General features: G+C 36.6%; 1 protein-coding gene and 2 long non-coding RNA genes across 3 annotated transcripts; 1 reads left to right on the top strand and 2 right to left on the bottom strand.

Moving 5' to 3' along the window:
* Positions 1 to 4,678: 4,678 nt before the first annotated feature.
* Positions 4,679 to 5,245, bottom strand: LOC143861499 (uncharacterized). Its single transcript, XM_077372418.1, has one exon. The coding sequence runs from the start codon at positions 5,243 to 5,245 to the stop codon at positions 4,679 to 4,681; it is 567 nt and encodes a 188-aa protein (XP_077228533.1).
* Positions 5,246 to 7,027: 1,782 nt separating this feature from the next.
* LOC143862130 (uncharacterized) lies at positions 7,028 to 8,354 on the top strand. Its single transcript, XR_013240172.1, has 2 exons — positions 7,028 to 7,247; positions 8,066 to 8,354. It is a non-coding gene; the product is annotated as an uncharacterized LOC143862130 (long non-coding RNA).
* An 876-nt stretch (positions 8,355 to 9,230) lies between these two features.
* Positions 9,231 to 12,022, bottom strand: LOC143861950 (uncharacterized). The gene is made up of 3 exons (XR_013240083.1): positions 11,752 to 12,022; positions 9,802 to 9,871; positions 9,231 to 9,710 (listed from the first exon to the last, which is right to left on the bottom strand). It is a non-coding gene; the product is annotated as an uncharacterized LOC143861950 (long non-coding RNA).
* Positions 12,023 to 12,112: the final 90 nt, after the last annotated feature.

Below are 12,112 nucleotides of genomic sequence, written 5' to 3'. Positions count from 1 at the left end.
TATGTAAAAACATATAAACAGAATCAACATCTTTATGTTGCAACTAAAAGTGACAAATGTAACTAAGCACCAAATACAATAAGACCCATACAATCCACATGTTCTTTATACAATTTGGGCAGAAGCCCCTTAGTCATGGGATCTGCTAACATCTGCAAGGTAGAAATGTGCTAAATAGCCACTCGATAATTCATAAAATTTTCTCTAACTTTGAGGTACTCTATGTCGATGTACTTATTTCGACTACCACTCTTGTTGTTGTTAGAGAAAAACACCGTAGCAGAATTATAACAGTAAATAACTAATGGCTTAGATATGGAATCCACAATCTTAAGCCCTGTGATAAAATTCTGCAACCATAATGCCTGCATTGTTGCCTCATAGCATGCAATGAACTCCGCCTCCATAGTGGAAGAAGTTGTTAACCTTTGCTTTACACTTTTCCACGAAATGGCACCTCCTGCAAGTAGGAAGACATACCCCGATGTCAACTTCCTAGTATGAGGGCACCCGGCAAAATCCGAATCCGAATATCCGATCACTTCCAAGTGATCTGATCGTCTGTATGTAAGCATGTAATCCTTTGTATCTTGATGGTACTGTAAAACTTTCTTTGCAGCTGTCCAATGATCCATTCATGGATTACTTTGGTATCTCCCTAACATCCCAACAGCTAGGGGTGTAAACGGATCGAATTCGAAGCGGATATGGCTATATCCAAATTCGATTACAATATACACTATCCGAATTCATATTCGAATTTGACGGATATTTAATATCTATTAACGTATTCGATTCTAGTGGATATTATTCGAATTCGGATATTATCCGTATCCGTTTATCAGGTAAACTTGAACATTTTATTGCAGCACTTTATCTTTCTTCTCCTTCTTACTCCTCAAATGAATTTCCCAAACCCTAAAACCAGACCTCTACCTTCTCTTCTCAAAATTAAGTCTCAAACCCTAAAATATATGAGATCCTCTATTTCCTTTTAAAACAAGGGCAGAGAGAGAGGGGCAGTGGGGATGGATGGTGCTGGTAGTGGTCTTTGGGTTTTTTTTTTTTGGTGTATATGATGGAATGAGTTTGGGCTATTTTGAACAGGGGAAGTGGGAGTGCCGATGGTGGAAGATGAAGAGAAATGGGGATGGAGATGGGGATTGGGTTAGAGATGGAGGTGATTGGCGGTGATGGAGGTGGTCGTGAGAAGGTAGAGAGGGGCGGCGATGGATTTTGGTGGGGTTGGGGGCACCAAGGAATGCCGGAGATGGTGTCTCGACCTCCTCCTTTCTCCTCTCTTGCTTCTCCTTGCAAACCTTAGAAGTCCCCTCTTTTAATTGCATTTTGGGTTTTTATATAACCCTAAGTTGGAAAATTGATATGAGCTTTCAATTTACCATCAATGACCTAGATGGCCTTTTTGCTTTAGAATTCTCCAGAAGCTATGCCGTTATGGCGTCTTCTTTCAATCACCATCATCCATTTGTCTCTTTCATCCTACAGCCCACATTTGTTACTTCATAAAGAAGCCAGGTCAAACTCCAAGAATGCCCTTAAAAATGAGAGATTACTCCATTTCCCACCTAAAACACTTTTTGTTTTTGTTTTTTTCTAAAAAGAAAATTCACTTTTCTTTTAGAAACAAAAGATAGTGTGTCATTACTAAAAATAAATATTAATGATATTATTAATAATAAATAAAAAGGATGTACTTCTCGAATTCGGATATTAAATGGATCGGATATACCATTTACCAGATTTGCATCCGCTAAGAGCCGGATATCTCATAAACGGATTCAGATAATATCTGCTTGAAACATATTCGAATAATATTCGCTTTAAACGGATTTGGATGCGGACGGTAATCGAATTTTTGAATATCCATTTACACCCCTACCAACAGCATATGTGATGTCTGGTCTAGTACAAACATGCGCATACATCAAACTGCCAACTGTCAAGGCATAGGGAATATTCTTCATCTATTCTCTTTCCAAATCATTCTTAGGGATTGTTCCTCACTAAGTTATCACCTTTAAGGATAGATGTTATGCTTGGTGAACAGTTCTACATTCTAAACCTTTCCAAAACTTTGTTAATATAGGCCTTCTGAGATAGTCTCAAAATACCTTGACATCTATTTCTGTGAATCTCAATGCCAATGACATATGAGGCTTTACCCATATCCTTCATATCAAAGTTTCGAGTTAGGAACTGTTTCACCTCATTTAGCATTCCCAAATTATTAGTAGCCAACAAAATATCATCTACATATAGGACTAAAAAGATAAACTTACTCCCACTGACTTCAAGATATATGCATTACTCCCCAATGTTTTCAATGAATCCAAAAGAGGATATCACGTCTTGAAACTTGATGTACCACTGACGGGAGGCTTGCTTTAGTCCATATATAGATCTCTTTAGTTTGCAAACTTTATGACTACCATTTTCCGACAAAAACCCTTCAGGTTGACTCATGTAAACCTCTTCCTCTAAACTACCATTGAGGAAAGCCGTTTTCACATCCATTTGATGCAACTCTAAATCAAAATGAGCTACAAGGGCCATTATAATCCTTAATGAGTCCTTTTTTGAAACTGGCAAAAAAGTCTCATGATAATCTATGCCCTCCTTTTGAGTGAATCCTTTAGCTACAAGTCTCGCTTTATATCTTTCGATATGCCGGTAGAGTCTCTTTTAATCTTATAGACGCACTTACAGCCAATGGCTTTAGTCCCTTTAGGTAATTTGACAAGATCCCAGACTTGGTTCTTAGCCATTGATTCTAATTCATCCTTCATGGCCTCATGCCATAAATTAGAATCCTCACAACTCATAGCTTGTGAAAACGTCAAAGGGTCTCCATCATTCGCACACTCTCAGTCAAGTTCTTGAAGATACACAATATAATCTGAAGAGATAGTCGGTATCTTTATTCTTGAAGGTCTTCTTGGTGCCACTACATCTTCCACTTCTTGTGGATTCTGATTTGCATTTTCAATGACAACATCCTCTTGAGGTGGCAAACCATCTATTGGTCCATCCTCCATAACCACATCCTGTGGAGGGTTATGAATTCCGACTAATTGATCCTGAGGTGAAAAAATAGAAACTAGAGTTCGCACTTCCTCGAAAACTAAATCTCGACGTGGTTCGCTCCCACTGTTGTCACCGTCCTCAAGAAAGACAACATTCCTCCCTTTAACAAATTTAGTTGTATGATTAAGACGGTAAAACTTATAACCTTTAGACCCTTCAGCATAGCCAATAAAATAGCCATTAACGGTCTTTAGGTCCAATTTTCTCTCATGTGGATTTAATACTTTAACCTCAGCTGGACAGTTCCCATATTCTTAAGTGTTTTAAATTGGGCTTCCAACAAGTCCACAACTCGAATGGAGTATTAGGAACTGCCTTATTGGGAACCCTATTTAAAATATATATGGCTGTCTTTAAGGCTTCGCTCCACAAATTCAATGAGAGGGTTGAATGTCTAATCATACTTCTAACCATATTCATTAGCGTGTGATTCCTCCTTTCAGCCACACCATTTTGTTGTGGTGTTCCTGGCATGGAATATTGAGCAACAATACCCTACTCCTTTAGGAATTACTTCAAATGGACCTTGCCTTTGTCCCATTATAGTGTACCCACCATAATATTCGCCTCCTCTATCTGATCTAACGATCTTTATTTTCTTTCCAGATTGTCTCTCTACTTCTGCTTTGTAAACCTTAAAGGCACTTAGTGCCTCACTCTTTTCAAAGAGAAGATAGAAATACATATATCTCGTATGATCGTCGATAAAAGAGATGAAATATTTTTTTACCATTCACACAAGAAGTTGGAAACGGCCCACAAATAACAGTATGTATGATCTCTAACTTTTCTGAACTCCTCCTGGCACCCTTCTTGGACTTGTTTGTCTGCTTTCCCTTTATGCAATCCACACAAGTCCCAAAGTTAGCAAAATCAAGAGTCTCTAGGACCCCATCTTTTAGTAACCTTTTCATACGCTCTATGGAGATGTGACCTAATCTCCTGTGCCATAATGTAGAGGAATCCATTCTCTCATGACCACATTTAATGCCAACACCATTTTGAACAACTAGCGTATTATTGGGAAAAGGATCCAAATTCAAACAATATAAACCATCAATCAAGCTACCATTGCCAATAATAACTGAATCTTTAACAATAGTAAATGAAGAAGAACTAAAATTGAGGTTCATATCCAAAGTCAAAAGCTTAGAAACTAAAATAAGGTTCATAGAGAAAGATGGAATATAGAAGGTCTTTTCCAAAAGCAAAACATATTCAGTAGGTAGTCTAAGTTGGTAGGTCCCCACAGTCTCCACCTGTGAGCGTATCTTATTTCCTGAGAAGATAAAGGGTTCACTGTCCGTTGGGGTTCACTGGCTGACCATTCCCTACAAGGTGTTGGCAACATGGATTGAAGAATCAGAGTCAATCAACCACGAGTCATTTTGAACATTAACCATATTTGATTCATAACATACAAAAGAAATCAGATTACCTCGCTTTTCGAGCCATTTCTTGTACTTGATGCAATCTTTCTTTACTTGTCCCTTCTTTCTACAAAAGAAGCATTTCACATGCGTAACTTCCTTAGTGCCAGTTTGGTTAACTGACGAGTTATTTGCTTTCTTCTTCATAGGAACACTCCAGCTTTTTTTTCTTTATTCTTTCCTCGAACGACAAGATTGGTTGTTTCCAACTTCTCTTGTCTTAACCTCCCTTCATCTTGTACGCACATGGTCAGAAGTTTGTTGAGAGACCATTTGCCCTTATGAATGTTGTAGCTAATCTTAAATTGACTATATTCAACAGATAGGGAATTGATGATAAAGAATACCAAGAACGACTCGAAGATTTCAACTTTCAGGGCCTGCAATTGCGTAGCAACATCCATTTCCATGATATGCTCTCTCACTCCTTTATCAGCAGTGTGCTTCAAAGATACAAGTTTGCCCATAAGCGTAGCTACCAATGCCTTATCTGAAGTGACAAACTGTTCTTGAACAGTTTCCAAAAACTCCTTGGCATTGGTGTTCTTGGGGAGAGATGTCCTGATGCTCTGAACAATGTGACTTTGAATAAGAAGTAAGCTCAAGCGGTTTGATCTCTCCCACTCTTCATAATGGTCCCTCTCATCTTGCATACTCTCATATGTAAGAGTGGGTGGTTCATCCACTCTGAGAGCAAGATCAAGGTCCATCTAGCCTAAAGTGGGCATAACTCTATCTTTCCGCTCAGAAAAATTATCCCTAGTACGGAAAGGGATTTTAGTAGATTCAAAATTCTTAAAAGCTAATTGATTTGCTGCAAAATATAAAACACAAACACATGCTTACTACGTGCTAAATTCCAATTAGGCCATAATACAAGAATGCCAACCCATATTGACATTTCCGGTTGTAAATGCATCGTATCACTGTAGCCCTCCTTTGGGCAGAGGCTTCAACATACATTAGATTTACCTTTAGTAATCGTACCAATCAATTAGATCAGAATTTGGTCCCTTCTCCATACCTTTAGGCCTAGGACAAGCGCCTTCATCTAATTTCATTGGAATCGTGATCTTACGATTCCAATGAATTCATAATGCACAAACGCTTTCCTTTGGGCCAAGTGGCCATACATTATAAACTCAACAATTTCAGATAACATTAAAGTAAAGCAACTGAAAAGTTGCACTTTATGTGTCAATGGGCACTATAAATGCACCTCTTGACACATGTATCTTATAGCCATAGGATGCTTTGCCCCCCCCCAGACTAATCGAATACCAATTTATAATGGTATCTATGGGTGTATGACTGGTCTTTATGTCATATTACAACATTTTTACTTTATGGGGTATGATTAACTTAATTGCAAACATTCAATACAAGTGAAGGAATTGCATATAACAAACACTATTGAATTTAAAGAAATATGCATATAAATTAAAACTTAAGCAAAAACACTTTAATTTCAGATTGTATAATTTTAGGCAATTTTTAACTTTATTGTAAAAGTTTTGGATTGATCAGATTACCTTAATAGAAAATCCAAATAAGTTTTCAAGAGCCTTTAGGCTGTAGGCAAAACTGAACACATGTAGCTTAAACTTCTTAAAAACTGAAACCATTAATCCAATCGGTCCGAAACTGATACACTTAGTACCTTAGTGTGCTGGTAACATTCTATCAAAATTTGGGAGTGTTTTCCAAACCCTAGGGACAAAATCTGAAGCCCTTTTACAGTGGGAATAAAGAGAACAACAACCTATTGATCTCAGATTGTTCTGAAAACTATACCACTGTGTCCGAAACCCTGCAAAACTTTAAGGTATAGTTCAGAACTTTTTCTATTTATAATCCTCAACCCAAGAAAAGTTAGAACATTCAGCACCCAAGAAAAAGAGAGATTCACGGAAAAGCAACCTACAAGTCTCAGAATGTTCCGAAACCAATGCCATTGTATCCGGAACGTCGAAAAAAGATAGGGTATAGTTCAAGACTTTTCCAGAATCTCAGATTCAAAAGGTGAAATTAGTGCTCAAACCAAATTTAATATATAAAATACATATATATATATATATATATATATATATATATATATATATATATATTATTTAATTAAATATTCCTTGCGTCAGTGACACAACTAGACTCATGGACACCTTCTCCTTCCTTGGAAAACCCACGTCGATTTAAAGTTTCTGTAAAACTTTGAAAAATCTCTGGCTGAGATTTAACCGTCGGATCGACTCATAGTCGGTGGTGTTGGAACCGTGGGACTGCCCTCTACACAACCATATTGACCATTCATGGAAAGGGTATCACCGTTGGATTTCCATCCAATGGTGTATAAGAAATGTTATCTTAAAAATTAAAGATAAAGACCAAAATCCAAAATGTTAGAGAAAAAGTAGCAAAAGTCAGTACTTCTTCTTCTTCAAGTCAGGGGGTTGTCATTTTCAACAAAAAAAAAACAAAAAGCTGAATGAGTCTCTCTCTCTCTCTCTCTCTCTCTCTCTCTCTCTCTCTCTCTCTCTCTCTCATTTCTACACAAAATCCTCTGCAACACTTCTTCTTCCTCTGCCCTCTCTCTCAGCCGGAGATTTAGTCGGCCAGAAACGATTTTTTTCCGTCTCTATCGGCGGCGGGTGTAAATTCAGGCGCGGGCATAGGTTTGGGCGTGGGATTTTCCTTCCAGTATAACAAGCATTTAAGGTAAGTTTCCCATCTTCGTTTAGGGACATGTATATTCACCTTTTTTTGTTACTTGGAACAGCCTCTTCAAGTGTAAAAGAGCAGCCATAACTACACTAGAGGGAGCTGTCTCTAGTAAGAAAAATGGGGGAATATATTGTTTAGCTTTTACTTATTCTTCTTTTTTTCCAATAATAGCAATCTAATCTATAGGGGATCCATTTGAGTTTGTCTATAGCCCACAAGATGAATGGTTTAGATCATGTTCATATGTTCCTTGTGGAGGGATGATTACAAATTTCTTGAAAATTTTCCAAATTTTATGGCCCATTTTATCCCAAATATTTTTTTATTAAATGAGAATTTTTCAAATTAAACTGAAATTTGAAGATTAATTCGTTAATAGATCTCTTGAAACTAGAAAAATAATGCAAAAAAAAAAAAGGATATTGAGTTCTGGTTCATTTGAAGATTAATTCGTTAATAGATCTCTTGAAACTAAAAAGTAATGCAAAAAAAAAAAAAATGGATATTGAGTTCAGGTTCTGGTGAGATCGGGTCTCAATAAAATGGTCGATTAGATTACTTTAATAATTTATTTTTTTTATTATTAGATTATTCCATGGCTTCCTCCACTGGAAGTAGCAGCTGTAGGTATCCACGTGAATATTGTCCATTTGGGCACGGCAAGATGGTTGTATTTCTTTCACGGACAGAAACTATTCAGGGGGGACCATTTTATAAATGTTTAAAATGGAATGAAGTGTCATTTATGTAGGTTTATTGAATTCATTTGTCATTATATATTGTTTAATGAAAAATCACATGTATTATTGTAGGGTACATCTAGGTGCAGATATTTCATATGGGTAGATGACATGCATAGAAGAGTGGCACATGAGGGCGAGCATGAAGACGACGTACCACCTATGCAAAGAGAGTGGCGGAATCATGAAGATCTCATCAACAAGCATCTGCTTACAATTATCTTTATTATCACATTCCTAATGTTTTTATTAATTGTAATTGTATAACTCTTTGTCGTAAAAGGAATATGACCAAAAAATGTAAACATGCTTTTGAATGTCTAAAATTACTTTGGGTGGAATGAGATCAATGTATTATGCACTAGTAACACTTGGAAATTTGAATCCTAGTTTTAATTGATCACAAAGTTTGGCATTTTTATTTTATGCTCCATTGATTGGAATGAGTAGGTCATTTTCCAAGTTTGATTTGGACGAACAAGCAAGTGTAGCTTCAAATGTTTGTGAGTGAATTTTTTTTTGTCAGCCTAAACACATGCTTCTGGCTAGTTCTCCTTGTTGACCGGGTCTTACAATCTTGGCGTCTGAGAAAAGCCATGTAACAACCTTTGGATTTTTAGCTAAAAATTACAGCTTCCTAGCCACATTCCTATTGGATTTAGTATACATTATGAGTAGAGCTTTCATATCTTTGGGAATGTTTAAAAAAAATCTAATTTGAATAAAAGGAATTCTTACACATTAGTGATTAAATGGGAAATGGAGTGCCTCACCTTCATGACCTATCTATTTTGGAGTCGTTGTAGTTGTGTATTTTTATACTTGTTAAATTTAAGTGTTACCGGTGCATGCCCTTTTGGATGATATATAGCTGGGTGGTTGACCTATAAAAGAATTGACGTGCGGTGCACTTGTTGTGCGGTGATAATAGCTGAAGATGCATGCATTAGTCATTTGTAATGCTTTAAAGCTGACTTGCTTTGAGCATTTTAAAATGAAGCAGTTCCTCACCATCAAAACTCAAACTCTAATGCCCAAGCTTTCTATAAGGTTTTGAGAAGAAAGTCGGTACTACAATGGACTAAATGAGTAATGCATGCATCAGATGAGGATCTAATAGAATTGTGGTTCACAAAATAGACCCCTCAAATCCTTGAGCTTGTAACTCGATCCTTGAAAATTAAACAGCATAAGATCAATTTCGGAACAATATCCAAAAGCACATGAAATGAACTCATGAATGAACTGTCATTTGCATTAAAGTGAATGGTTGAGCAATGATACCATGCACCAGTACACAGGCAAAAGGAGAGTAGCTCAAAAACAGAAAATGCACTAATAGTTGTTTCAAAAGGGAAATCCTTAATGCCATGAGGCTCGGGATTCAATTTTAGCCAGCAACATATATCACCATCTGCTTCTTCTTTGCAATTTCAACACGTGAATATTTCAAAATCCTTAGACACCAAGGCTTTCATGGCCACCCTTCTCTCAAGGCTTGTGTAGGAAGGCTTTATCAGCCCTTTTTTCATCTTCTATCATGGCAAAAGCTTGCCTGTCCTTGATGCTACATATGAGCTGCCTCATCTCTAGCTTGGCAAGAACATAACCTCCACAACCTAATCTTCTCACATTAAAAGCATAAGAATCCCAAAACCAAAAACCACATATAGATAACTGCTTACATTCAAGCCATAAGAACATCAAAACCAAGAGCCTGCATAAGCATGTATGCAAGAAAAATGACTTGTTTATCAAATAATGGCCATAAACAAAATAACTTTTTATCAAATAATGATCATAAGTACCTTAAAATTCAATTTTCACATGTTGTGCTCAATGTTAGCATGATGATCACTTTGGGATGCTTCTGTACTCCTAAAAACATAAACGGAAATAAAATAAATAAGATAAAATCGCCTACTTCCTCCAATGCCAAACTGTTGACCAATAGAAGTATCCAAATTGATAAAATCGGCATCTTCAATTATAACATTTGGCTGCGTAGTGTTGGACCCAATCATCTAATCAAAATACTTTAAGTGTTAAACGATATTAGATAGATCAAGCCAAATGCTAAATAAATAAATAAAACCCTAAATATAGATTTTTTTTAAAAATATATAAACTAATGATGCAAGAGAATGTATCATATCTAATCAAATGGAACAAAGTCAGTTAAGTCTCAACAGGGCAGCGTATGCGTAATGCAGGGGTGAAAATATTATCGCCCATTTTTTAAATATTTTTCTTTTCCAAACTTTTCGACAAAATTCATGCAATCCAAATAGAGCATTAGATTGATGTTGTTGATTTTTCATTTGGGGAAGCAAGTATTAACTAATTACAGATATTAACTAAATATCATTTAATAAAAATGTCTCAACAGATTCACAGATAAAATGGCCACGATCAGATGGACAATGGGACCAAGAATGAATTTTAGTGGGTCCCGTGAGATCTATAAATTATAATATGGGTTGTCATTAAAACACAAGAAGAAGGAATCTCATAGATTCAGATGAGGAACTGCCCTCAAATGGATCCTATAGATTAGATTGCATTTATTGAAATAGAAGAAGAAGAAGTAAAAGCTAAACAATATATTCACCCATTTTTCTTACCTGAGACAGCTCCCTCTAGTGTAGTTATGACTTATGAGTTATGACTGCTCTTTTATACTAGAAGAGGCTGTCCCAAGTAAGAAAAAGGGGTGAATATACATTTCCCTAACCTTACCTTCAATGTCTTGTTATACTAGGAGGTAAATCCCACGCCCAAACGTATGCCCGCACTCACGCCTAAAGTTACATCCGTCGCCGATAGAGAGAGAAAAATTGTTTCTGGCAGACTAAATCTCCGACGGAAAGAGAGGGCGGAGGAAGAAGAAGAAGTGTTGCAGAGAGCTTTTGTGTAGAAAAGAGAGAGGGAGGAGGGAGAAACTCATTCAGGTTTTTTTTTATTTTTTTTTGGAAATGACAACCTTTGACTTGTAGAAGAATAAGTACTGACTTTTGCTACTTTTCCTCTGACATTTTGGATTTTGGTCTTTATCTTTAATTTTTAAGATAACATTTCTTATACACCATTGGATGGAAATCCAACGGTGATACCCTTTCCGTACAAACCTCACGGGTTCTCACGGCCACCCATCATATAAAATCTCTCTCTCTCTCTCTCTCTCTCTATATATATATATATATATATATATATATATATATATATATATATATATATATATATATTATTTTATTAAATATTCCTTGCGTCAGTGACACAACTAGACTCATGGACACCTTCTCCTTCCTTGGAAAACCCACGTCGATTTAAAGTTTTTGTAAAACTTTGAAAAATCTCTAGCTGAGATTTAACCGTCGGATCGACTCATAGTCGGTGGCGTTGGAACCGTGGGACTCCCCTCTACACAACCATATTGACCGTTCACGGATCAGACTTCCGGATTGCCATCTTTAAAAATAGCAGAAAACTGAAACACGACATTTCTACCAATTTTAATGGCAACTCAGCCTCCGATTTCCCAGATCAATAATCTCTAATATTCAAAATAATTTAATAACATATGATTTGTAAACTCTTAAAAATCAATTCCGATTTAATTTAGAAAGGAGATGAATAAAATCAATTTGAATTTCACCATAGAAGATAATTGATCTTTTCTAGATCAATCGACACAAGCCGAAGGTCGGCTCTGATACCAATTGATAATCTATAATGAACCAAATTAATGCGGAACTTACCTCCGGCCATGGCGATTAGAATCGAAGATCACGACTCCCTCGAACCTCGACGAACCACGAACACGATCTCCGCTGTGCACACGGACAAGAGAAGATATGTCTTCTAATCTTGAAGACCTTAGGATCAATCGATGGAATCACAGGCACTCTTTTCCTCTCAGATTAGGGACCCTCTTTTGGGATGGACTTTAGCTATATGTATGTGTTTGTTCCCATCAAACGCCCACATATTTATAGAGATTGGGAGTGCACGTATTTGCATCCCACCACAACTCAAACACTTTTGTGTTTTACAAATTAAAAATACTTTGGGATTTATCTGGAAGACTATTTTTGTGAATAGGATAAAAAGTAGAAAAGG

Source organism: Tasmannia lanceolata, unplaced genomic scaffold (assembly GCF_043159265.1).
Source record: "Tasmannia lanceolata isolate RefF3 unplaced genomic scaffold, GAP_Taslan_0.1 ptg000037l, whole genome shotgun sequence".
NCBI classification, from domain to species: domain Eukaryota; kingdom Viridiplantae; phylum Streptophyta; class Magnoliopsida; order Canellales; family Winteraceae; genus Tasmannia; species Tasmannia lanceolata.
Note: the sequence above shows the minus strand (reverse complement) of the source record. Positions and strands in the feature narration are given on the sequence as shown.

Bases quoted from the DNA above. Each gene is read 5' to 3' on its own strand.
- LOC143861499 (XM_077372418.1), bottom strand. From the start codon at position 5,245: ATGGACCTTGATCTTGCTCTCAGAGTGGATGAACCACCCACTCTTACA.